At 35.8% G+C, this 23817-nt stretch overlaps 5 protein-coding genes and 1 long non-coding RNA gene across 10 annotated transcripts; 2 read left to right on the plus strand and 4 right to left on the minus strand.

The window, feature by feature from the left end:
• Positions 1 to 1995: 1995 nt before the first annotated feature.
• Positions 1996 to 4199, plus strand: LOC117229635 (uncharacterized). Of its 2 annotated transcripts, none has more exons than XM_076520078.1 (4): positions 1996 to 2078; positions 2693 to 2888; positions 2971 to 3247; positions 3317 to 4199. In XM_076520078.1, exons 2-4 carry the CDS (start codon positions 2728 to 2730, stop codon positions 3776 to 3778), a joined length of 900 nt encoding a protein of 299 aa, XP_076376193.1. In that variant the 5' UTR covers positions 1996 to 2078; positions 2693 to 2727; the 3' UTR covers positions 3779 to 4199. The 2 variants fall into 2 exon arrangements, with proteins under 2 accessions (XP_076376193.1, XP_076376192.1); XM_076520077.1 differs by having other exon boundaries at positions 2005 to 2627.
• LOC117229443 (uncharacterized) lies at positions 3983 to 5440 on the minus strand. The gene is made up of 3 exons (XM_033485894.2): positions 5026 to 5440; positions 4410 to 4927; positions 3983 to 4334 (listed from the first exon to the last, which is right to left on the minus strand). Exons 2-3 carry the CDS (start codon positions 4916 to 4918, stop codon positions 4196 to 4198), a joined length of 648 nt encoding a protein of 215 aa, XP_033341785.1. The 5' UTR covers positions 4919 to 4927; positions 5026 to 5440; the 3' UTR covers positions 3983 to 4195.
• On the plus strand, positions 5430 to 18465 carry LOC117229440 (uncharacterized). 2 transcript variants are annotated; one of them, XM_076520057.1, is made up of 2 exons: positions 5430 to 5529; positions 16353 to 18465. In XM_076520057.1, the coding sequence occupies exon 2, from the start codon at positions 16397 to 16399 to the stop codon at positions 17741 to 17743; it is 1347 nt and encodes a 448-aa protein (XP_076376172.1). In that variant the 5' UTR covers positions 5430 to 5529; positions 16353 to 16396; the 3' UTR covers positions 17744 to 18465. The 2 variants fall into 2 exon arrangements, with proteins under 2 accessions (XP_076376172.1, XP_033341783.2); XM_033485892.2 differs by lacking the exon at positions 5430 to 5529 and adding an exon at positions 12969 to 13066.
• On the minus strand, positions 7472 to 12925 carry LOC117229444 (uncharacterized). 2 transcript variants are annotated; one of them, XM_076520074.1, is made up of 6 exons: positions 12283 to 12925; positions 11770 to 11940; positions 10447 to 10650; positions 9098 to 9384; positions 8183 to 8346; positions 7472 to 7592 (listed from the first exon to the last, which is right to left on the minus strand). In XM_076520074.1, exons 1-6 carry the CDS (start codon positions 12394 to 12396, stop codon positions 7564 to 7566), a joined length of 969 nt encoding a protein of 322 aa, XP_076376189.1. In that variant the 5' UTR covers positions 12397 to 12925; the 3' UTR covers positions 7472 to 7563. The 2 variants fall into 2 exon arrangements, with proteins under 2 accessions (XP_076376189.1, XP_076376190.1); XM_076520075.1 differs by lacking the exon at positions 8183 to 8346.
• LOC117229442 (uncharacterized) lies at positions 15878 to 16401 on the minus strand. The gene is made up of 2 exons (XR_013032945.1): positions 16197 to 16401; positions 15878 to 16112 (listed from the first exon to the last, which is right to left on the minus strand). It is a non-coding gene; the product is annotated as an uncharacterized LOC117229442 (long non-coding RNA).
• On the minus strand, positions 18399 to 22559 carry LOC117229441 (cytochrome P450 6k1). 2 transcript variants are annotated; one of them, XM_033485893.2, is made up of 7 exons: positions 22405 to 22559; positions 21594 to 21797; positions 20873 to 21242; positions 20015 to 20355; positions 19624 to 19857; positions 19011 to 19262; positions 18399 to 18925 (listed from the first exon to the last, which is right to left on the minus strand). In XM_033485893.2, the coding sequence occupies exons 2-7, from the start codon at positions 21775 to 21777 to the stop codon at positions 18759 to 18761; spliced, it is 1548 nt and encodes a 515-aa protein (XP_033341784.2). In that variant the 5' UTR covers positions 21778 to 21797; positions 22405 to 22559; the 3' UTR covers positions 18399 to 18758. The 2 variants fall into 2 exon arrangements, with proteins under 2 accessions (XP_033341784.2, XP_076376171.1); XM_076520056.1 differs by having other exon boundaries at positions 21594 to 21813; positions 22405 to 22473.
• Positions 22560 to 23817: the final 1258 nt, after the last annotated feature.

Below are 23817 nucleotides of genomic sequence, written 5' to 3' on the forward strand. Positions count from 1 at the left end.
GTCGTAATTACCAGTTTAGTTTACGACATCCTTTGTTTGCGACGACGCGGCGCTGGTAACAATAGCGGCTGATTACCAGGCACGATATTTTGGAGCAGAGAAATGCATCCCGCTCCGGCAAACGCATTGTGATCGTTCGATGCGACTCGAACACGGCGCATGTGAGAGAAATGTATTCCGATGATGCATTTTAACACACCGGTGTTACGCAAATGGAGACGAGCTACTCTGATTTCCCGTTTGTAGATTTCTCTCCCCTTCTCCCGCACATCAAGTTCGTTCACCCACGCATGACCCCGTTTTAGGAACACAGAGTTCTAATAACCAACACACAAGCCGCGATCTCGAGCATTCGCATTTTTTCGATTTTCAGAATGTGCAAACGCCGATCTGGAATCCGATGCGCGCCAAGAAAGTGCTTCTATGCGCTTACCGTGCCATCTGAATCTCGTTTGCCGGTCCATGTCTTTGTCGGACAATAACGGGGAACCCTTCTTGCTCTGAATTAGAAGAACACAGAGTTACTCAACCACCAATTACAGTTTAATTGGCAAACGGTTTCTATAAATCCTAATACATAACTTCGAAAATCGTTCTCCGATTACATTTGGATCAGAGGTCTCTGAACTGTGTTCCAGCGAACTCTTCGTGAGGTTTTGTATAATCTCTTCAAAATAATTTATTCATAGTCATTTCGTTTACCTCCACAAATACCCGTTATCATATATTATCGTAGAGTGAAATTTATGCGGATGTAATTCAGAAATAAACTGCTTAATTTATATTGTATTTGTTCGCTACAAAATAATTATTTTCTTCTCATTTTCCACGGAAGTTACAATATTAGCATCTCTCCGATGATATAAATGTTACACCTTAAGTGAAGGGGTGATTTGATCGGGAAGCTCCATTTCCCCTCTAATCTTCAAGTTATGACATATCCATGCGCTATCCACATTCCTCTCCTTTCCAGGCATTTTATTATATAACCAAAAAATAACCACCATAAGCCGATTCTCGTAAACGAAGTTCTATGCGTGTAACCTTCTATTTCATTTGCACCATCTCACGATCTCGCTTCGCTTTTCCACGTGTAATAACATTTCTATCCGTGTCTTAACTAAATTAGTATCGCGTAAAAATAATTGCAGACGCGATAAGATAATTTTAACCATTTATCTCGGGAAATATGGGCTTTGTACTGGAGATTACACGGAACATTCTGTGGTAATATTTCCTTCCTTTTATGTTTGTTAGCGTTCTTGGCCGCGTACTTACTATTCTTTATGTTCAACACGTCTCGTGAGAGTCTTAATATGATGGAACCAGTCATTCTGATCCTCATAAATCCTAATTTAAACTTGTATTTATTGGAAAAGCATAATTCTACTCGTTATCTTCATTTAATATATTTATAATTATTTAATATGTTTAATTAATATGCATAGAAATATTATACTTCTAGTATTATGCTATCACATTTATTTTTTAAACTAAAACTTTCTATATTGAGATACTTCCCCTAACTTTAAATTGAGGTTCTGAAGATTCGAAAATTTTTACGAGTATAATTATAAAGTCGATTCGAAGTAATCTCTTAATATTAATATTAATTAATTTGTTAAGACGATCTCGAAATTTCTTTTCACTTTTATTGTTGGAAAATCTAGAAAAGATTCCTAGCATTGTATCTATAATAATGTTTTGCGTATTAATTAATCGATTGTATTAATGATTAATCGATTATGAATAATTTTCCATTCCATATTTCAACATTTTTTCCCATAAGCAATAATATCAAATTCGGCACGGATATTCTGCCGTCTTCAAATGCACATAGCACTAGTTCATGCAGTGGCAAAACGTTGAAACTTGTAGGCAAAATTATCAACAGCTGATTTTGACTAATGGTTTGTGCGTTTTGTCACTACGTGAATTGGTACTGTACGGAGGTCTGAGAAGCTTCTTCTTTTCGCCACAAGTGGCACGATTAGCTGTGGACTCTTAGACCTTATTACAAGACACATGCACAAAAAGCACAAAAGGCGCGCATTCGAGGATTCCTAATATTTGCAAAAGTAAGAGGACTCCGTACCATCTTACTAAGGAAGTGCAATATCCACTGAATTTGTGAATTAAATTAAGTTCCTTAATCACAGACGAGAGTATTGATTATAGATTTAGGATTTTGAGAATCCCACAGGACTTGAACCCGTGTCCTCCCTCTCGCATTATAACCCATCGACCTACTCGCTCATCCACGGAACTCCTTACTACATATAAAAACCGTTATAGAATTATTAAGATAAAGTGAAAAATTATTCCATAAATTTTTAATATTAAAAATTACAATATACTCTAAGTCTGCACTTTGCAGCATATTTCAGATCAGCTAATTACAGATGTACTTTCATCCAAATTGTAAACACTATTCTTTCATTAAAGGACGCCTTAAATACATATATAATACATCTTTACAGATGTTAGTATATTTGATTTGATTTTTTTATTTACTAAGCAGAAGCAAAATAACCTGTATCTACTAAGTAGATTCTATTCGATAGTAACAAATAAACACAAAGTGTTCATCTCATCTGTGGTTCAATATTTGTAGCATATTGTAATAGGTATGAAAACAAAGATTTCCTCTTTAGTGAATATAAAAAACAGAAATTTTATTGTTTGTTAATAGAACTTACTCGTATAGTGGAATAGATAGTAAATATAATGGAACTTTCAAATAATCAAGAAGTTGATAATTTTTTAGCAACTAAAACAAAGCAGTTAAGTAAAGAGTATCTGACAGCTTCTTGTAATTGGCGAATCACTAACAACAAAACGTGGCGAGATGTTTTTACTCTGACAGTTTCTTCTCAAAAACAAGAAAAGTAATTAATATTTTGGTTTTTAATAATTTATTGTTGTAATATTGTACTGAACATTAAAAGATTGTTATGACTATGTTTACAGCGTCAATATCGATGAAATAGTCAGCCTAGGTACATGCATCTCTTTAGAACCAACGCAATCTTCTAATGAGCCATGTATGTTGGAAATAAAGTTACCAAACCATCAAAAAATATCTCATATTGCCACGGTTTCAGAAGGCCATGTTTTAGAATTTTTCAAACTATGTGGAGAGTACCAAACAACAGTATTTGCAGACCTTGTAGATGAGTTTGAAGATAATTTTGTTTATTTTGCAGAAACAAAATTTAGCCCACCTACTTCTGAAGCTAGTATAAAGGTATACGAATTTTTTACAATGAAATCTAAAGTTCTCTGTGAACATATTGATTAACTTAGAATGTTTTAGTTCACAAAAACAAAGAGCAAAGATTCAATTATGTGGATATATGGCATAATGTTGTATATAACAGAACCCATTGCTGAGTCTAAAACATCGTCTCCACTCATTTTTAATCCTGAAATCATAAAACAATTCCTAACTAAACTACCTTTTAATGATGAAGATAATGCTCCGGTTGGTATACAATCATGTTACAAGAACATAGTTAACTCATCAATAAACAAAAATGTTAAAGAAAGTCATGGAAAAGAGGTGGGACAATATAACAAAGAGCATACTGAATTGAATGTAGACATTAAAACTTACATTGACAATAAGCTTCATGATATGGAGACAAGGCTGATGAAAAAAATGAATGAAATAGAGCAAAAGACTAATGAAAAGCTAGATAATATATTAAAACAATTAGAAAACAATAATTTAAATATACAAACTATATCTGAAGACAATCAGAAAATAACTAAATAAGGATCTTAATATATAAAGTAAAAGGAAAATTACGGAATTTTTAAATAATACTGTCTTATTTATTTTCATTTCTAAGTGTTTTTGAATATCTTCAAGCTCGTAAATCTGTACATGTATTACAGTTACATGTATTTGTATATAGACTAAATAATAAGTTCAGTAAAAATTTCAAAACTAAGACTTTTCTGTGCTACATATATGATATAAATTTCTAAATTTACTTTAATTTCTTTATAACATATGTAAGTATGTATAAGAATGTACCAAACTTTACACTAAATTTGACCTAATATGTGTATACATATATGTATATATATATATATATATCCGCAGGAACGGAACCACAATGACATGGAACCACAAATAGTATTACAAAATTAAATATTTATGTAACAAAATAAAGTTTCAATTTTAATTTTAATCAGCATTGTTGTCTTCAGGAGGATCCCATTGATGAAGCTGTTTCCTCCATAATTTTATCATGCCATCCCAGCCTCTTCTACTATATTTAATATACTTTGGAGGCGTTCTTGGATGTTCTCTTGCACGTTTTTCTCTATAAATGCATATAATTAATAGAATTAAGTATTTCATACCTTCACAGTAATATTGTTGCTTATAAAATCCTTACTTAGGCACAGTCTGAATATATCTATCGTATCCAATGGTATTTTTTCCATAATCTATTTCTTTTTGTCTACGTGCTAATACAATAGGATCTGTTTCATATTCTACACGCTTTTTACTGCTATCAGAAGAATTTGTAGTAGAACTAGATACACTGTCATGTCTGCTTCGAAAAACTTTTGTATCTTCATGGTGTACACTATTTTCTCTAGTCCTCTTGCGTAAACACCTCACATCTTCTGGTTTATTTTTAACATTATCTTCATATTTTATGTTGGTCGTATGATTTATGATCACATTTTTATTAATATTTGTAGTGACATTTGTCGTAATATTCACAGTAACTTTATCTTCATGAAACTGTGATTTTGAGGGATTTTGAGCAACTTTGCTTTCTTTGTTCAACTCCAATATTTTACCAAGTTCATTCGAACTCATGCAAATGGCTTCATTGAGAAGAGCATCTTCTTCATCCGTTAGATCTACCCAGGAAGTTTTCACGACGGTCTCCATGTTAACTAACTATTAAAAATATTATTTTTAACACAACCTATCAGTAAACAATAATGTAGAATATAATTTACGTCAAAACAGAACGTAAACAAACAACAAAACCTTACCTAATACAGGTAACCTCAATCAGGACAATAACTTTTGAATTAGTACATAATAAAAAATTGTTAATCTATACTTTTTATGATAAATACAAGAGTTTATTACAGAGCGGTTCCCTCCTTTTTTCCTCAAGAATATACAAATGGGGACTCGTCCGGAATGGGGGAAATTGGGGGAAACCTTAGACCTTAGACCTTAGACCTTAGACCTGAGATCTTAGACCTTACACCATATATATCCAATCTTAGAGGCGAATTTTTTGCGAGTGTGATACAGATATATGTATAGAAGACAGTGCTCAGATGATAACAGAAGGGAATGTTACCATCGATTAAGTAGATAATCTACGTGCACAAAGATAGGTGACGCTGTCGAGCAGGAAATGAAAGAAACGAAATAAGTTTGCAAACTTGCTTTGATGATGACTCGTGTTTAAACAAAATGGTTGTTGGGAGGACATTTAAACAATTAATTCTTTGGTTCAAAAAGCAACCGGACTTCTTACAGATGCAAGTACAATGTTTAAAAATTTATTCTGATAAATTAAAATGATGTGTTTACAGGATTCCATACACAAGAATTTACATATGTATTCTAGTTTATTGAATTAGAGAGTCATAACCTGTAAATAACGTAACATAACAGTATTTTAATCTGTGAAGGAGAATTTTTATATAAAACATTTCTATATATAAATGATTGCAAATCAATTCCCACGTGAATAAATTATTTTTATCGCTTTTTTAAGACGTTTCGTTGACATTTCCAATCTTTTCATTTATATACATACATCAGAAAAGAGTAATATACGATGGAGCAAAACAATTTTCCGATTTTTCAACAGGAACATGTAGTCAGCAGTATTTAATTGAATTCGGCAGTTGTTTATCAAATGTTGTTTTGCATCTTATTAAACAGCCTCCAATTGAAATTAAATTAAATTAGTTCGAAGAAATAAATGATGTCTTTGAAATGGTGGGACCAAAATGGTCGCCGGTTCCGCAATTGAAGAGTTAAAATGGTCCATACATATCATATAATATTATACTAAAAGGAAAAATGCGAAGGAAAATTAGATTATGATCACTTTGATTGTAAACGTGCTCAGGCATGACTGCGCCATTTTCATTGATGATGATATAAATTGTTTATATAAAAAGAATAAAGTGTGCGGATTTAGATTGACTGCATTACTGAATTGTTTTGCATTCGCACTTGAATTGGTTGTATTACTAAGTTGTTTATACGTACACACTTGTGTGATATGTACAAGAACACCTGAGATAGTCACGAACTGCGAGTATTGACCCGCGTTTCTTACATATGAATGTACGGGCACAGCATTCGTCTACATGGCAGTCTCTAGCAAATTTCAAAAAATACGCGTTCATGGTGTGCACTTTCCGTGGGAGGGGCACGATGGCAATTAAGATAATACCGGGCACTGAATCCTAGGCCGATGAACGAGACATTCATCGAATGGGAGTGAGATAGCCGGATGGATTTGTCAGTGTGGCAAACCGCTGCATAGATAAAAATTATGATACCTTTTTAATCTCCGTTTAAAAAAAAATCAAATTTTAGTGACATATTACCAGACTACAAATAAGCATATTCTAACAATCTAGTTTTCTAAAATGCAGCATAGAGAAATATTTCGAAGAGTTAAATGAGAAAATCTGTAATAGAGAACGAAATTTCAACGTTTTATCATTTTATTTTGTTTACATTGTATTTTCACATAGAAAATGTTAAAAGGAAGGTCTCAAAGTTCAAGGACAAGTAATATTAGTAACAATGAATTTTTCGTGTAGGTTGTGACATTTTACAAAGCATCAATGCTGCAGATGTTTTGGAAGCTGCAATTTTAAAATGCAGTTTCTCTGATGGATAAAGGCAAAAGTATTTCATAAGATTTACTAAAACGCAAAAATGCGCGAAGCCATAATAATGTTTACATGAAGCTAAATTAGTATTTTTCTGGTCAATTAACTGAGACCGGTCTGAATGGTTTTGGGAATTCGAACAAACACCTCTGAATAGAGTTTAATCGAATAGGTCAGAATGTGTGCATGACTTTCGTATATGTATGTATGTAGTCACTGGGCAAATGCGTCATTGGGTTTTGCTCTAGAAAGGTCCTGATTCGCTGAAGCGTGTCGACACGTCTGTAGGGGTAAGTCACGATTTCAATGTAAATGTCAGCGAACGTGACTAAAACGTATTAATGATAAAAGATCATTGACGTAATAATGCTTTCCGGGACGGCGAAGATTAAAGTGTCGATCAGGAAAAGCTTTTGGAACTTTATCTACGTAGCGTGTCACACTTATGATCGTCTACAAATTCATTAGTTCAGAAAAAGCTTTTGAATATTTATCTTACGATTCTTCCACGGATCGTTGATCTCCAATTACGACAATTATTCTCCATTTAATGTTTATCAACGAGTTTCGAGATTGCAGTGTAAATTTATTTTTATCCAATTAAGAAGTACAACATATAATATTTTATAGTCTTATACGCCTTTCTAGAAGCATTGGTCACCGTTCATTTTTGATCGTGTGCGCATCTGTAAGCAGAAATGAAACAAGTAAAATAACTATGAAAAGTTAGATCGATGAAGATGAATCTTGTTAGATGCATTCTAATTCCACAGTAATTACTAGTAGTCACTCGGAACGAAACCATTTTCAGTTTGCGAGTGGTTTCTCTGTTCCATTTCTTTGCTGTCGCGTTACCACTTTATGCTCCTCTGGCGACAGCATAAATGAAAGTGATTGACAAGGTATGAGCACGACGGGACACGTAACTATCAACGTTCAGTCCCATGGGAACGATTTACTTCGAGAATCTAACAGAATAATCTGCTATTTTTAAAAGCTACATTATAGAGTTTTACCACTGAGCAGTATATCCGCTTTAATCGAGAAACATTTGCTGTCAATTAGCAAGCTTTCCTCAGTACAATTAGGAATTCCAAGAACAATCTGGTCGACGAGTGAACGAAATCAAATTTTATCATTCGTACGATAATTTAAACGTGCTCAATTGCGCATTTTATTTGCAAAAAGACAAGCTTAAGCACGCCACGAAACCGGTGGCAATGAACTAATTAAATCAGGACGATATCTGAACGATTTTGGAATCAACTTTTCGTACCGTATCCTGCGGGAAGTTGAGCGGCATGAAAAGTTGCAAGCTCAACGCGCGCGTGGTAGTGTCTGTAGAGGTCACATTGCTGCCATACGCGGTTGTCCTCGCCTTCAATGGTTCCGTCTAAAGTGGCTAACCCTGTAGTGCTACGTATGAAAGGTTGCAAGAGCCTGTGTGTATAGATACATATCGCTGTTCCGGTAAAACAACGACACAAGCTACCAAACACTAAACATTCAGTGTACGTGGAAGGTTATTCTTTGTTTCGACTAACTTACTTCGGAGCTTCGGTAACGTTGATCAAGATCACTTGCTAATTTACAAACAAAATTGCAAGTCTCCGAAAAGATCTTTTGCACTTTATAAAATACATGAAATGAGGCAAAATAGGAGAAAGTGATCTCTGGGTCAGACGAAGCGTCTAAGACCCGAAGTTCAAGCAGCTTCGAGAGCAAAAGATCAAAAAATCCGCGGTCTTTCAGTTTGAACCCTAAATCTACCCAGTTCAAAGCATTTATTTATTTCCGTCGAATAATTGTTATTATAACGTATGCTGAAATTAAGAAATTTATTTCATCATTTCTTGCGTGAGAGCTTGCATAATTTCAGCATTTTACAATAAAACCGGTCATTTTAACCGGCGCGGTAAGTTTAGTGTTAAAAGATTAATCATGTCTAATAAGTGAAAACTGAAGTTATAGTACGTTGACTCTTGACGGAGGATCAATGACAGTGACCAATCTTGTTTCATCGTACCGATATAGTCAAGGACAAATTGATATCTTGCCCATTCATGATATCACATTGTTTTCTCGCAAAATTATAGGCATATACCTCTGCAGTCAGCGAAGCTACTCGAACATTACACGTGCGATTGGTAATGACATGATCAGCAACGAGCAGTGATACAAAATGAATTACCGTTTGACGACTCTCATCCTCCTGATGTTCTCCAATCGCCTTTTGTTCCTGCTAGCATTGGCTTTCGCTTCGGTCGCCGCGGCGTTCGCTTTGGCAGCCGCTCGGTTCGTGTTAGTGAGTTCCTGTCTAGCGACTTTCAACTGATTCGACAATTCGTCGACCCGCCTCCTCGCCGCGTCCAACAATTCCTCTTTCTCTCGCAAGGTTTTTTGAACGCCGCTTGCAGCCGCCTGCGCGTTCGCCGCGTTCGCTTTGGCCGTTTGCACCGCGTGCGACAGCGTCTTTAGCTATTCTCGAACCATGGAAACGGAAACGGTAAATGCGATATGGATACTGCATACATCGAATAAATAATCCGATGCAATTGTTTCGCGGAACCTGTAAGGTCATGTAATACGCGCGCCGATAATACAATGATTCACTCGCCGAGACTTTCTCAATACGCGATCGAGAGATCAACGGTCTCGATCGCTTTATTCTGGGAATGGCAACGTGAAACCTATCCCAGGGGCTTTGGTAGAATTACGGCCACGATCTTATACGCTTATGGCGTTTTTGGTGCCTAGAACTTCGTTTTCTATCCCAAAAAATGGTTCCATGAACATACGTGGTCCTTGAATTTCGCTTTGAAAATCGCTTTATCGTTGAAATCAATAATGTCGTTTATATTGTCTAGACTGTGGATCCTTATGCAAATTCCTGGTTTTACTATTTTGTGAACATCGGATGAAGGGAAAATTTTATTTTTGCTCATTAAGTGCCCTCTGGTGTAAGTAGAAGAGTATATTTGTTTTGCAACATGAACGAGCTGAATTTATAAGGCTACGAAACTTTGTGGTAAAACTGTAAGTTATAGAAACTCAGAGAAAAATTCTACCCAGCGATTAAGAATTCAATGAAGTTGCAGGCTTAGTTGCAGTAATTTGAAAGTTAGCAATCCTTGGTGAGGCAGGCAGGTTTTTTGTTGTGTTTCTCACATTTGCGTACACTGCGTGTATATTAAATCCATAGTCCATACACTGTACTTTGGATCGTGTTCGCAAAGCATTTTTCTATCTTATTATTAGACTTCCGATTTTCATATATGTATACATGGATTTGTAGTTTTCGAACTCGAAATGTTTCTCATTTCGATCAACAACGTGTTTTGTTTAGCAATTCGTTAGTTCAGGTATGATTCGTAGAAGCCTAAGAAAATCATACATAACGAAAAGTCAGAAACTGTCAATCTAGTATTATTGAAATTTCTATGCTGCAAATTTCTATGAATTGCAAATGCTAGGATTTTGTGGTTCGTGTTTAAGTGGCCTGTCTTTCAAAATATTTTGTTGTGAAGATTTATGGATCACCTGGTCTTGAGATTGTCGTGCAGCTTGCAAAGCAGCGTTGACATTCGATTGTTCCCGATCCAAAGACGAGGTCTCTTCTTGCACGACCGATTGAGCTTCCTTTACCTCTTCCTGCAATTCTGCTACCAACATCTTCTTCCGTGAAAGTACCTCGTCCACAGCTTTGGCAGCGTGCACTGCTTTTTCGGCCAGTTGGGTTTTCACCTGAACATCGAATCGGACGTAAACAATGTGCATTGAAAAAGATCGTCAAGTTCCTATGTTTATTTATCAACACTTGGAGGGGTCCGGGTCCATTTAAATGCAGAACTTAAAAATTGTTATTTAAACATCAAGTTTCTGGCAACCAATTTAAATTTTAGGGAAATTAATATAATAAAAACTTATAAGGAAACTTATAAGATCAAAACTCGTCTGGCCTTGGCTGTCTTCTTTTACTTGAATGAAACCCTATAGACTCCAATACACGAATCAGTATGATATAGATTAAGAATAATTAAAGTCAGTAACTGATCATAACGTGGGAATTATATGTAGTTTAACGATTAGTTGCATAACGATGAACAATTCGAAAATCATATAGGATACGAACAAGGAATCAAGATCTGGGAAAACCATATCTATTACATAGATTAAATCTATTCGATTTATGTATTCGCGAATATGAATCTTTCATTGGTCTTTGGGTTTAATAATTCATGTTTCAGGATCTATTAAAAGTTTGCTTCAATTTTGTAAGAATGTTTTACAGCATTAAACACATTTGTCTTTTCAACACCTTTTACACCCTAAGAATTCTAATAATAGTTTTCGTTGTCTCAAATTATTACAATATTTACACCAATGTTGGCGCATACAGACGCTTTGAAAATTTGCTTCTAATGCGCTATTGGCGCCTATAGGCGTCCAGCAAATCTAACTAGAAATTGTTACAACGCGCTTATATAATGCGGCACAGTGTGTCAAGTTGCAGCCATTTCAATTCACCAATGCAATTCTGAAAAATGCGCGCCGATGAAAAAATTCGTCGTTCGTAGCGTAGGTTGCGGTTAAACCACTATATGCTGCGCGTGCGGTGTTTAATAAAAATCTGTTGTAGCGAAAGGATTAATTTGTGATCATGGTTACTGTATTACAATTTTAATATTGCTACTTTGAATGATAATTAAATAATTAATTGAACACATTAGAAGTTGGATACAAAATTTAGTATCCTCCACAATGTTCTAAAGTTTCTATGAATGGAGGAATCTCTTCGTTCCTAATAACAACTAATAATTAGTTGCCATAAATCTATTTTGTATGACGTAGAAATAGGCATACTTGATGAGCGGCTTGCTGACCAGCAATGTTTTGAGCATCTGAGGCTGCTTTGGCTTCTTGCGCAGCTTTCTGTGCAAGGCTGCTACTTTTTTGATCCGGATTCTTTTTGTCACCATTGCGACAAGTATGACTGTTAGTTTCACCTTCCGCGTAACGCACCTCCCTCTGATTCTAATGGAATATAAAAACGGCAAAATCTCCACGTGAAGGACAAATCTACATATATCGAGAACTCGTAATACTTTGAATCATTTCAGAAACTATTTACATGTAAAGCACAGACATAATTGTTGGCGAAATATGTTACAATAATGTTTATCTATAATTAACACTTCCATGAACGGTTCTGTTAAATTGTGAACAAAACCGTTTCATAAATTTTATCAGATCTTTCTTTACATTATTGTGTACGATTTCTCCCTACTATAGGTTAATAGAACATTTGATTTGGAGCGAGACATACGAAAAATGCAATCGGGGAAATGGGTAATCGAAAAAGGGTGCTGAACTTACTGCACCGACTGGAATCTTATGATACCTTCCGCAATCGTGGTTCTCAATCATCAGCATTACTACTAAAGGAATAGTCATTTTGGTTATGGAAACGAGTATCGATGAACTTCTCATAGAACTCACCGATACAGAGGATATAAAAGAAGTACATGCTGCAGGCGATGAATTCAGGTAAATGAGGGGCTGTAGTTCATATAAATCATCATATACCAAGGTGGCAAATTTCTTACGGATAATATGGTGCGAGGATGTACGTCGACTAGGGAAACAAAATGAAACGCGACTTTATCGAATTTTGCATGTCGAGATGCTCGATTTTAGAATTACTTTAAAAAATATTCCGCAAAATACGGATTTTCCAGTGAAAGTGAGTGAAAAATATTGTTTTCAACATACGTATTTTTGTACATCATAAAATCGGACAAAGCTAAGTGTAAAAATAAAATACTTTCGAAAACTACGAATTTGTTATCTGCATAATTATGGACAGAGAATAATACGGATAAACAATAGCAGATATTTGTCGATCGTTTGGTTTTAAAAAATGGAGAGAAGATTAGGATAATAAATTGTCTACATATTTTCTTTTGCAACTTCAAGAAAAAAAAGCAATCTAATCGTTGTTTGGACTGTCCTCAACCCCTTCCGTAACTACCACCAGCTTACACTACAAGAGCTATAAGAACTCCAATGAACAAGTAAGTGGTATCAGTCCTTAGTTGTTTCCTTGAGCAAAGACACCATCGACTCTTGAACCGCTCGTTCGGTCCAGTTATTATACTAGGTGAGTACTAAATATTGTTTACTCAAATTACCGATCTCGGAACTGTGATGATTCGGCTGCGTATCTTTATTTTTTCTGCGGATCTTCAATATTTATTTTCTTACATTTTCTTTATTCTAAATTATTATTTATACAATTTAGATTTATAAATTATTATGTTTGCTATGGAGCTGTCTTCTTAGAAAATTTCTAAATTTTATAAATACATCGAAATTCTCAATGTAAATTTACATTTTTGTGCGTCGATCGTTCGAGTGCGTGAAAAATAGATTTCAATTGTTTGTTGCATATTTTGTTATATTATACTTTGCATATTTTGTTCGGTGCATATTTATCGTTATTTTATTTGTATGAGATGAAAGAACAAATTTTTGTAATAGTGTGAACTTAATCATTTACGACTCGTGATTTCGATCAAATATTTTTAAACAATCTTGTTGTATAAACAAAATGTGTCTGCGTTCATATCAAAAGTGGAGAAGCAAAATATTTTATCTGAGTGTACTACGGTAACTGATTGAAGTTAATCTATATATTAATACTTCGTTTTACTTATGCTGTTCTTTGTGTAATATTAATGCTACAATAGAGCAAATCAACGAAGTGAAATTTCTATTCGTGGCACGTGTGATTTATATCTTATATGAAAGGTACAAATTGCAAAATATGTGCAGAACATATTTTCGCTGATTATGAGCTTGAGTGCTAAGGTTCTATTTAATTGCATTCATTACACCTTTTCAATTTTTGCTGTAATATTAATCGGTTGCAGTAATCATTTATTTTGTCTGGATTGCAGTACATATTGGATATATGCAGTTTGATACTATGTTATCAGTACGGATTGATGATTATAATCTCAAAATACAGGTTATTCAAAAAATGATTATAAATTTTTTCTGATACAGCATGGTCATTAAAAATCATATTAATAGATTTCTCAATGATTATTTCACATAAATTCTGTTACTAGCAGTTGTTTAAGAAGTTAGGAATCGCGAATTTTTAATTCACTTTTGTATTTATCCTTTGTATTTATCCAAATAATTAACTACTATTTTGATTAACAATTCCGGTCACCTTTTTCCAAACGTACTCCTCACGCGATGATCGTAACTCACGCTGCGATGTATTACTCATGTTTGAAACATTTACTGCGAAAGTCAATTCCTTGACATATTTTCATAATTTTTTTCTAAATCTCAATAGAATGGTTTCTCGTGGGTATGAATGAAAGACGACGTAAATGAATATGTATACAATTACCACGCCTTCGTCCGCGACTAATATATAGGACAACGGTTTCAATTGTTCTGAAATATGGAATCCTTTCTTCGGCACATTTACCTTTACGATAGTGCGTTTCAGTTTCGCAATAGCATAGTTTTAGTACCGGTCGTTTCTTGTTGTATTTATAGTCATAAAATTGGTCCACGTACCTCTTTCGTAATCCTGAATATTTCAGTTTTTCCCGCACACTTGTTTACTACTGCTACAGTGTATCAGTCCACGTTAATTATACACTACGTCAAACATAAATCATATCACTACGGAACAATGGATGATTTTTTTATTCAGAGACATTGACAAAATTATAGAAGGGAATTTCAAGTTTTATTTTCACGGAAATCGAACTTGCATTCGAGATATATAGACGGTCATTGAATAATCCTGATTGATATCTAAGATTTTTTAATTAAAATGAAACTATATCAATAAAACCAGGATAAATACAAAAGTGAATTAAAAATTCGCGATTCCTAACTTCTTAAACAACTGCTAGTAACAGAATTTATGTGAAATAATCATTGAGAAGTCTATTAATATGATTTTTAATGACCACGCTGTATCAGAAAAAGTTCATAATCATTTTTTGAATGACCTGTATTTTGAGATTATAATCATCAATCCGTACTGATAACATAGTATCAAACTGCATCTTCTGATTCAGGAGACTTCATGACCATGTAAACTAGATCACTATAAATATTAATGTCAAAGCACGAGATGCCTTTGAATGTGAAAATAAGCGTTTTCATTTGCAACTCGATGTTCGCAGAAGCCGCGCGCGCAAGAATTAATACAAAGTTTACAGACTCATATTCAACTAATGAATACCTATAAAAAAACATTTCCGCGAAGTTGTAGATTTATGTTGTGTCAAGAGTGTCTCGGATCGAATTCGAAAGGCTGTCCGACAAAAAATCGTTTCTTATCGAAGAAACTTTGCCTCATTTGAACACGCGCGTAGAATCGCACGTAAACGCAGATAAGATCTGCGACTGCTGCGGCTTAATTATGCGCTCACATACTGCTGCTTTTCAGAGCGCGACGAAACTAGACTTTTGGTTTTGAACCGGCGGCGGTAATTGCGACAGAGTTGCGCCGGAAAGGTGGTACGTGCGTCATGAATATTTTACGTCAATCCGGAATTTCGTAAAGAGACATGCAATCAATATTCCCCGGAGTTGGTATACGAATTAACTCCATTAGGCGCGAACTATTCGATTATGATCCGCGTTCGATTGCGTAACCCCGCTATATTTACCTCAGATCGAGCGGAGCGAAAGTAAATACTTGTGAAACGAACAACCAAGTTTCATACAGTTCTCCGTTAATTAGAAATTACAAATCCGATTAATTGAATGAATTAATATGTTCATCCATTGCAACGTAACGTTGAATGAACTAATTCGATATGAACCAATGTTCACAAAATGTACAATCATTGTTTTTTCGTTTATGTTACACGACGTTTAGCAAACTTATGCAGATTTTTCTGTTTGCAGGAATTCTTTAATGAGTGCTCGGTTTAGTTTGCATACACTTCGTGTTACATTTTTATTCAATACATCCATAGAATCTTGTGTTTGTATGTAATTGTTTCCCTTATAAATTCATTATGATCTACTTCTACGATGTAATTATGTATATGATTTACCGTTCACGATATTCAAGGTGAAGCGACAGTAGATAGCAGGTCAAGGAGAATTTTTCCTAATGTTATGGTCACACCCGTACTATGCATTCACATAACAGCGTCAAGCTAGAATCCAGATAAAACGTCGAGTTTTTTCAAATGAAAGAACACGAATGAATGAATTTGTTATTTCTTACAAATATACATTACCTGCCATGTTGTACCATCAATGTTTCTTGTTTTGAACAAAACTGGCAAGGAACAAAAGTCAATAAAATCAGCGTCCACATCTGATCAAAATGAAAAATTGAAAGTCAGTATCTCGATCTGAACGTACCCAAATTCACCAGTCATTTCTCTTTACAGAAGCCGTTGACCTGATACTGGACTATATTCCGAAGACCTCAACAATGAAGAAACTTTTCCTGCTACTGGGCTGTCTTTGCCTAGCACATGGTGGCCCCGCGAAGAAGCAAGTGCTTGATCCTCAACTGGGTGGTTACGACTACGGGTATGCCCAACATGAGTCTTCGCTAGGCCTGGCCGACTCGGCAGCGTATTTGGACCCGGAACCAGGCTTATCAGCAGTCGCGATTAGCCCCCCTCGAGGTCCCACGAAACCAGGCTACAGCGTGGGCGGGCCGCTGGCCGGCATCGCGAAAGGTGCAGCGGAACAGGCTCACACACAATTGAGCAACCAGGAGTCCGCGGCCGGCCAGGCTGCGTATGTTGCGAAAAACACGTTGGCACAGGCTGCAGCTCAATCGGCTGCCACCGCAGCAGCTGCGCTCGCTGGCAAGCAGATCGTGGTGCAGGGCCTGGAGCAGCAATCGCGGGACGCCCACGTGGCAGTGGATGGTGAGAATCTGCAGTTGCAACAAGCGGAGCGTGCAGCGAACGCAGCGCGGACATCCGCGAAGCAGGCGATGCACCAGTTGCAGGTGATCACGGCAGCTTTGAACGCGGCTCAGACCACGGCAGATCGCGCGGCTCAGGCGGCCGCTGAGGCTTCTGCGGAATTGGCAGCGCAAACCACAATGCTGGGCCAGGCCAAGGCCCGAGCGGAAACCGTCGACGAGCAGCTCACAGCTGCGCGTTTAGATTATAAGACGACCGAAAACGCTGCAGAGAATGCCGCAACCGCGGCTGCGGCAGCTCAGAATAACGCGCAAGCCGCAGCTGCGAGCGTGGCGGATAGTGCAGGTTCAGCTGCGCTTTTGAGCCACCAGCCTGTGGAAGTTGCGCAGCCGGTCAAACTACCGCAGGACGGTCCTCTCAGGAAGCCCATCCTGGTTGCCGAAGGAATCAAAGAGTCCGGCCCTCTCCTCCCGGCTGGAGGTCTCAAGGAATCCGCGCTTTTATCCGGACCTCTGCAGGGTCCCGGACCCCATCTCGCGCAAGGACAGCTTCAACTAGGCGGGCCTCTTCTCGGACCCGGCCCCTTGCAGGAAGCCGGCCCTATCCGAGCACCTGGCTATCTGCAAGAAGCTGGTCCTCTCCGAGGACCCGGCTATCTGCGAGAATCTGTTCCTCTCCGAGGACCCGGCTATCTGCTTGAAGCTGGTCCTCTCCGTGGACCCGGCTATGTGCAAGAAGCTGGTCCTCTCCAAGGACCTCATGGTGCTCTTCTAGCTTCCGCCGCGGCTGCGGACGCTGCCGATCTTCGCGCAACCAATGGAGTCTTTCGTTCCGAACTGATTACTCTAGCCAACTCCTTACCTGCTGACGGTTACGACACCAAAGGCTATCGCTATTAGCTTCCCTTTGGGTCGACGATCCAATGGAATCTAGTTGTTGCTCTTTGAGGTAGCTTCGTGTTGTCTATACGGACACGGGGCGTATCTGTTCAGCACCGATTAGGGAAACGTGCTAACGAGGAGGATTCATATTGCGGTGCGTATTACCGTTGCGTATCATGTTTACGAAACAAGGTATCCCCGTACAGATTGATACGCAACAGCGGTACGGCACGCAGTTGCCCAACAAGTATATCAACGAATATTTTGTCTGATCGGTGCTGAAACGATGTGTTCCGTGTCCGCGCAGATAATTTGCATCTACTGTTCGGAAGTACCGGGGTACCGTTGCGTTCCATATGTCAGTCTATGAAATAAAACGTTGTTGAAACCACCCACTCCGAATTTCAAATCCAGCTCTGGATCACGTCGTTTCTATTTTCTTCATTTCAACGGGAAGCTGTACGATCGAATGGTGTACTGGAGTTTCAAATGTTCTGCGCAGGATATCGTGGTGTGAACAGATAAAAACAAATTAATTTATGATCATCTAGAGCGCATCTTCATCATCTTATTTCGCGTAAGATTGTTTCTAATCGACAGATCGTTGGTTCGAACAGAGATATCGACGTTTCATTGAGAATCGAACATTCATCGAAATTATACATTTTCATCGTTGTGTTTTCGAAACAGTTATGCGTTTATTTTATATCCAAAATTAAAAACATATTCTTTAAAGTGAACGGGTCATGTGGAGATTATAGTTATTGCCCTGTCAAACACAGCTGACGTCTTCCTCCCCGCCTCCCTCTTCTTATTTTTTGCTAACGTAAGTTTTTCAGGATCATTGGCGTAAAACCTCTTCAACGAGACAAATCGCTGGGCGGAAATAAATAGTTACAATCGGACACCGACTGATGTGTCGATGATCTACTGTATCGACTTGCCTCGTTCAGTGGTTTATAGCTACTATCATCTACCTTTCTACTATCATCTGTGCTAGGTGGGACAATGCGAATTTTCATAGTTGAATTCATCATGCCACAGTTTCAAAGTTCAAATGCACACCCCCTTTTGGTATTAAAACAATAGTACCGCCTAAAAATTCCAGGGTGTCCGGCATACCCGGTGTAGGTTTCACCCTATGATTGAGCAACGCGTTTATTATAGCAACTTTGACTTGTATCAGTCCAAATCGTAAGCCTATAAAAAAATTATATAAATAAAGATTAGTCATTGAAGTTTATGTGGTTTAAATTGAATAAAAGTTTAGATAAACGATTCTTACCTATGCATACCCTTGGTCCCTCTCCAAAGGGCAAATAAACGTACGGATGTCTGGATTTAATATTCTCCTCGCTGAAGCGATCTGGATCGAATTTCTCTGGGTCTGGATATATTTTCCGATCGTTATGGATACCATAAACAGGTATTACTAGAGGAGTTCCTAGGGGCACGGTCACGCCTGTGGATTCCAACAGTACCTCCTTTGTGCAGACGCGATTTAGAAAGGCAACCGGGGGATATTTCCTCAAAGTTTCTGAAAAAAAGTTTGAATTTTTATTTTGATCTTAATCCAATTTAAAAAAAAAATATACTAGCGACTGTATAATTTCTTTTGAAATTTATGATATATAGGTAAGGATATATTTCACACGTAAATAAAATTTATAAATAGCAGTAACGATCGTGAACCAACGAATGATCTAGCGTTATGTGTCTAATAATTCCTCTTGAGTTTAACACTTCATCTGTTTATTATTTATTTTGTCATGGTCTCGATTGGATTGACAACTTAATCAAATTAAAAAAAAATTTTACTTAAAAAAAACGTGCAACTTCTTATACTATAATAACATATATAATAACATGTTTGCGTTCCCAGGCTATCATTTACATACCTGAGATTACCTTGTCAAGAAAACGCATATCATTTATTGCGTTATATGTGATACCGCCATGTTTTTTTACAACATTTCGAATCTCGTCCCGCAAATTATCTTGTATATCTTGATTTTTTGCTAGTTCGTACAAGCAGAATGTGGCTGTGGTCGAAGACGTCTCAAATCCGGCTAAATAAAAAACATAAGCTTGCGCGGATGCCTCCTTCATCGTCAATTTATTCTCCGCTGCCTCTAAACAGTACGAAAACGTACGCAATAGTCGACTGCTATTAAAATTAATTAACTACTGTCTACAAATCAGTTCACAATAAGTTACATTCCAAATGAAACATCTTTCACGTTGTTATGCTTAAAATATACCATTTATTAAGAAGAAAACGATCATTACTTGTTTGAGTATTTTCGGTCACCGAATCATCGTCAGGATTAACGTATCCGTCTCGGATTAGTTGCATCAACAAGTTCAAGAAATCTTTCCTAACGATATTATGGGTTTCACGATACTCCACCGTCTCTCGAAACATGGTGGTAAAAAAATTGGTGATCCCTCGTTCATTGAACGGTATCCCGAACCAATCGAACACTTGCGGCGCGAAAAATACGAGACCGTTCCAAAAAGGTCTAGGCTCCAATATCCTTTTACCCCAGTAACGAAATTCGTTATCCGGATTTTTGAAACTGTCGCAAGTTATTCCGAACGCGACTGACATGATGATGTCAACCGAATACCTGAAAAACAAGTTGATGAACCCTCGTTTCACGAAAGTCTGACAAAAGGATATGCAGGATCGTCGATCTTCGAAATTTTGTACCTTCGTGAAAAAAATCTGACAACCTCTTGCCTATACTCATTTTAAAGAACAAAGTCTCTATTTTTACACCCTCGAATTCAGTATTTTCAACGGCTCTTGTTTATTATAAAATAGACAGAGAAATTGAATGACCCTTTGCATTCCAAATTTTATAAATTCAAACTACTTCATAGAGTTTATCAAATTTTTTTCTAGATTCATTTTAATGGGACCTTATGAAGGGAAGATTCCTCTTTACAATGACCTTTCAAACGTTGATCTACGATTTTATATATCGCGATTTTATTACAATTTAAACGAAAAGTGTTAGTTAAAGCTGTTCGGTGATCGATAATTTATCTATTGTTAGCGATGTTTGAATTATATGGAGTGGCATACAAGGGTTGTTCTTCACAAATTGGCACCTGACTGGACGACCCTTCACAATTGCTCACCTTGCGAAAACCTCTTTTACGTCGATCGATTCTTTCAATTCGGCTTTGCGATCCAAATACTTTGCCAGCGTGTCTCCCGTTTCCTTCAAAATCGGAAATATTTGCTTAATCTTCCCGGACGTGAAAGTCGGCGTCAGTTTCACCCTTAATTGCCTCCATTTTTTTCCGGGCAATTGAAATAAATTGCCCGTGAGTGGATCTGTTTCCGTATTGGAAAATATTCCGCGGTCGTGAAAACTTGAAAATTCTTTCGTCAACACTTCTCGAATTATATCGGGATCGTTCACCATCAAATACGGTTTGTGCAACATGTATAATCCAAGAAGCCGGTGTTTACGGTTTTGATCGTATGCGTCTTTGAAAAAATCACCTATACAGTAACAATGACTTTTTAATTTTTCAAACATAAGAACAATAATGGCTAGAGTTATAATAAAAGATATATATTCTTGCACACATTTTTGCACCGATAAAACTTTATGATCTAATTCTGTAAAATCAATATTTTTGCAAATTATTGAGTTGCATTCTTATTATTTATTCTGGAATACAATTTTTCAAATTGATTCGACCATATGTCTTCGTAAAATAAATATTGTCTTCAAAAGTGTAAAATCGAACGTTTTAAAAAGAAATGAGGATGACCTCATTTGCTACACAAGTCGTTATATAATTGATGTAATTTATCATTTGTGTGGCATCAGCGAAATTAAACACTTACCTTGCGATATTTTGCCAGTCAAAAGTGGCAACATGTGTCCCGTAAGGAACGTAGGTTCCACATTGTACACTCCCTTTTTGCGCCAGAAAGCGAAGACATAAAGTTTATAATATATATACAGTGCAGAGATTAGGAGAATCGTTGCGCCGAAAATTTCGGATATCATCCATGCGTCCAATAACATTGTGATTAATTGTCTGGATTCTATAACATGTGAACCCTTATTTTTTGCAACTATTATTCGTTCAATTTTATTTCATATTTCGTTGATTAGAAAAGTTAATGTTAATGAATGTTAAATTCAAATATTTAATATTTATTTCCAAGGATCGAAATAGTTTATTTAAGGGACCATCCCATCTAACATTAACTGAATATGGCGTTGTTATGCAACGCCAAACATAAATAACTGTCTTGTAATCCTACAAAAGCATGAAATGCAAACATAACTCGTTAAATTTGCTAATTAATTATTGCTGATTAATTAAAATCAGATCTTATTTACTTGCAGATTTGGAAACTTTTTCAATAAAACTTAATACTATGTTATTAAACAATACTACATCAGGTAGACTACTTTATAATATAGTCATTACAATTCAATTGTTTGATAATACGGAAGAAATAAAATTTATTTAATGGTGTAATAGTATTTTGAAACAAAAATTTTATTTAATTTCGTTTTGAATATTAGTAAAAAATAAGAAAGTAGCTGTTCATTAATTTGCTTTTTATATCAGTTGAGAGAATAATATAAGTTATTCCTTATATATTTTGATTAATTCGAACGTTAAATCACTGTAATACTCACTTCATTCAATATATCCACAAACGTACTGTGGAGGAGAATCTGACTTCGGATCATTTTATAGCATTGCTGGTCCAAATTGATTTAAGATTCCTGTAATTAACTAATTGAGTACATGTGGATACATGGTACGTGGTATACGTGCATACATTATATAATGTATCACTTAACCCGTCAGGATGATTTGGCAATTTCAATAATTATACACAAAGCGACGTCAATAAAATATTCCATACAATGTTTCCAACAAAAGGTAAGGAATCATTCTTACCTATGAAATGGAAACATGATAAACAAAAACGTCTTAATTATAAATTAACATATATTTTGAAATTAGAAAATTTCAAGTACTTAAAATCGGTTATGTAATTTATTATATATTTCATGAGATTAACTTACTTTGTTTGATCAGATTTAATACGTTAGGTACAATGTCTTGTGTAAAATTATAATTTAAACGTTTTGCTTTAATCTGAATTCAATATGTTATTTAGAATTTATTCATTTTGAATGATGGTTGTAAATATTGCTGGTCGGAAATAAAATTTAAGTGATGTAGATGACGATTTCAAATTAGTAATTTTAAAAAATGGCGCGCAAATAAATAAAGTGTTGTATTAAACATGAAACTCCCCCTACTGGCAACATTTGAAATTATAATTCAATCACTTTAGGATTTGATTTTTATTTTTTATTGTGTAATGGATTAAATAAAAATAAATAGAGAAGATTTTATTAATTTCATATATTAAACATATTATATTCAACATATTTTTATATACATTTAATTTAGTGTGTAAACATTTGCTTATATTTAATAAATGCCATATACGCATTGTCTCTCTAAAAATGAAAGTTTAATATTTTATATACAACTATAAAAATGAGTTAATGAATTTCTGTAAATCACTCTGTTATGAATGAGATTAAAATCTTGTGGTAAATCTCCGAATTTAAATAATAGTACAATACTTTAGAGCAGCTCTAAGTACACAATACAATACGAAATCCTACATAATTTTATATATGTATAATTCTGCGCGATACATTTTTTGCCATAGAATGTTGCAGTATAGATGGGAATGCAATTTCTCGCGTCATTTATCTAAATAAATTCTATTTGTAAAAATAGAAGTAGGTTTAAATAAATACATGTTGTTTCTAGATCATTATGGTATAATTTAATTATAATTTCAAATCTCAATTATTTAAAAAGTTCATGGTTCTTTATATAAGACATTTATGACATAAAGCACAAGAATTCAAAGTTTGTAACTCATTTTGATTATATTTTATATATTAATTGATTTCATTTAAATTCCTACAAAAAGTACAAGTGCATTATAGAACTTTAAAATGCACATACATATACATATAGAAATGTAAAAGTACGCATGCACTGTTTATCAAGCTCAG

This window comes from Megalopta genalis, chromosome 3 (genome assembly GCF_051020955.1).
Source record: "Megalopta genalis isolate 19385.01 chromosome 3, iyMegGena1_principal, whole genome shotgun sequence".
Lineage (NCBI taxonomy): Eukaryota > Metazoa > Arthropoda > Insecta > Hymenoptera > Halictidae > Megalopta > Megalopta genalis.

Coding starts and splice junctions, on each gene's coding strand:
- LOC117229635 (XM_076520078.1), top strand. CDS start 2,728: ATGGAACTTTCAAATAATCAAGAAGTTGATAATTTTTTAGCAACTAAA. Junction 2,889..2,970: donor TCTTCTCAAAAACAAGAAAA/GTAATTAATATT, acceptor CTATGTTTACAG/CGTCAATATCGATGAAATAG. Junction 3,248..3,316: donor CTTCTGAAGCTAGTATAAAG/GTATACGAATTT, acceptor AGAATGTTTTAG/TTCACAAAAACAAAGAGCAA.
- LOC117229443 (XM_033485894.2), bottom strand. CDS start 4,918: ATGGAGACCGTCGTGAAAACTTCCTGGGTAGATCTAACGGATGAAGAA. Junction 4,335..4,409: donor TATATTCAGACTGTGCCTAA/GTAAGGATTTTA, acceptor ATGCATTTATAG/AGAAAAACGTGCAAGAGAAC.
- LOC117229444 (XM_076520074.1), bottom strand. CDS start 12,396: ATGAGAAGTTCATCGATACTCGTTTCCATAACCAAAATGACTATTCCT. Junction 11,941..12,282: donor ATAAGATTCCAGTCGGTGCA/GTAAGTTCAGCA, acceptor ATATTCCATTAG/AATCAGAGGGAGGTGCGTTA. Junction 9,385..10,446: donor CACGACAATCTCAAGACCAG/GTGATCCATAAA, acceptor GTTCGAGAATAG/CTAAAGACGCTGTCGCACGC.
- LOC117229440 (XM_076520057.1), top strand. CDS start 16,397: ATGAAGAAACTTTTCCTGCTACTGGGCTGTCTTTGCCTAGCACATGGT.
- LOC117229441 (XM_076520056.1), bottom strand. CDS start 22,458: ATGATCCGAAGTCAGATTCTCCTCCACAGTACGTTTGTGGATATATTG. Junction 21,814..22,404: donor TTGTGGATATATTGAATGAA/GTGAGTATTACA, acceptor GCAAAAAATAAG/GGTTCACATGTTATAGAATC. Junction 19,858..20,014: donor GACCGAAAATACTCAAACAA/GTAATGATCGTT, acceptor CGTACTGTTTAG/AGGCAGCGGAGAATAAATTG.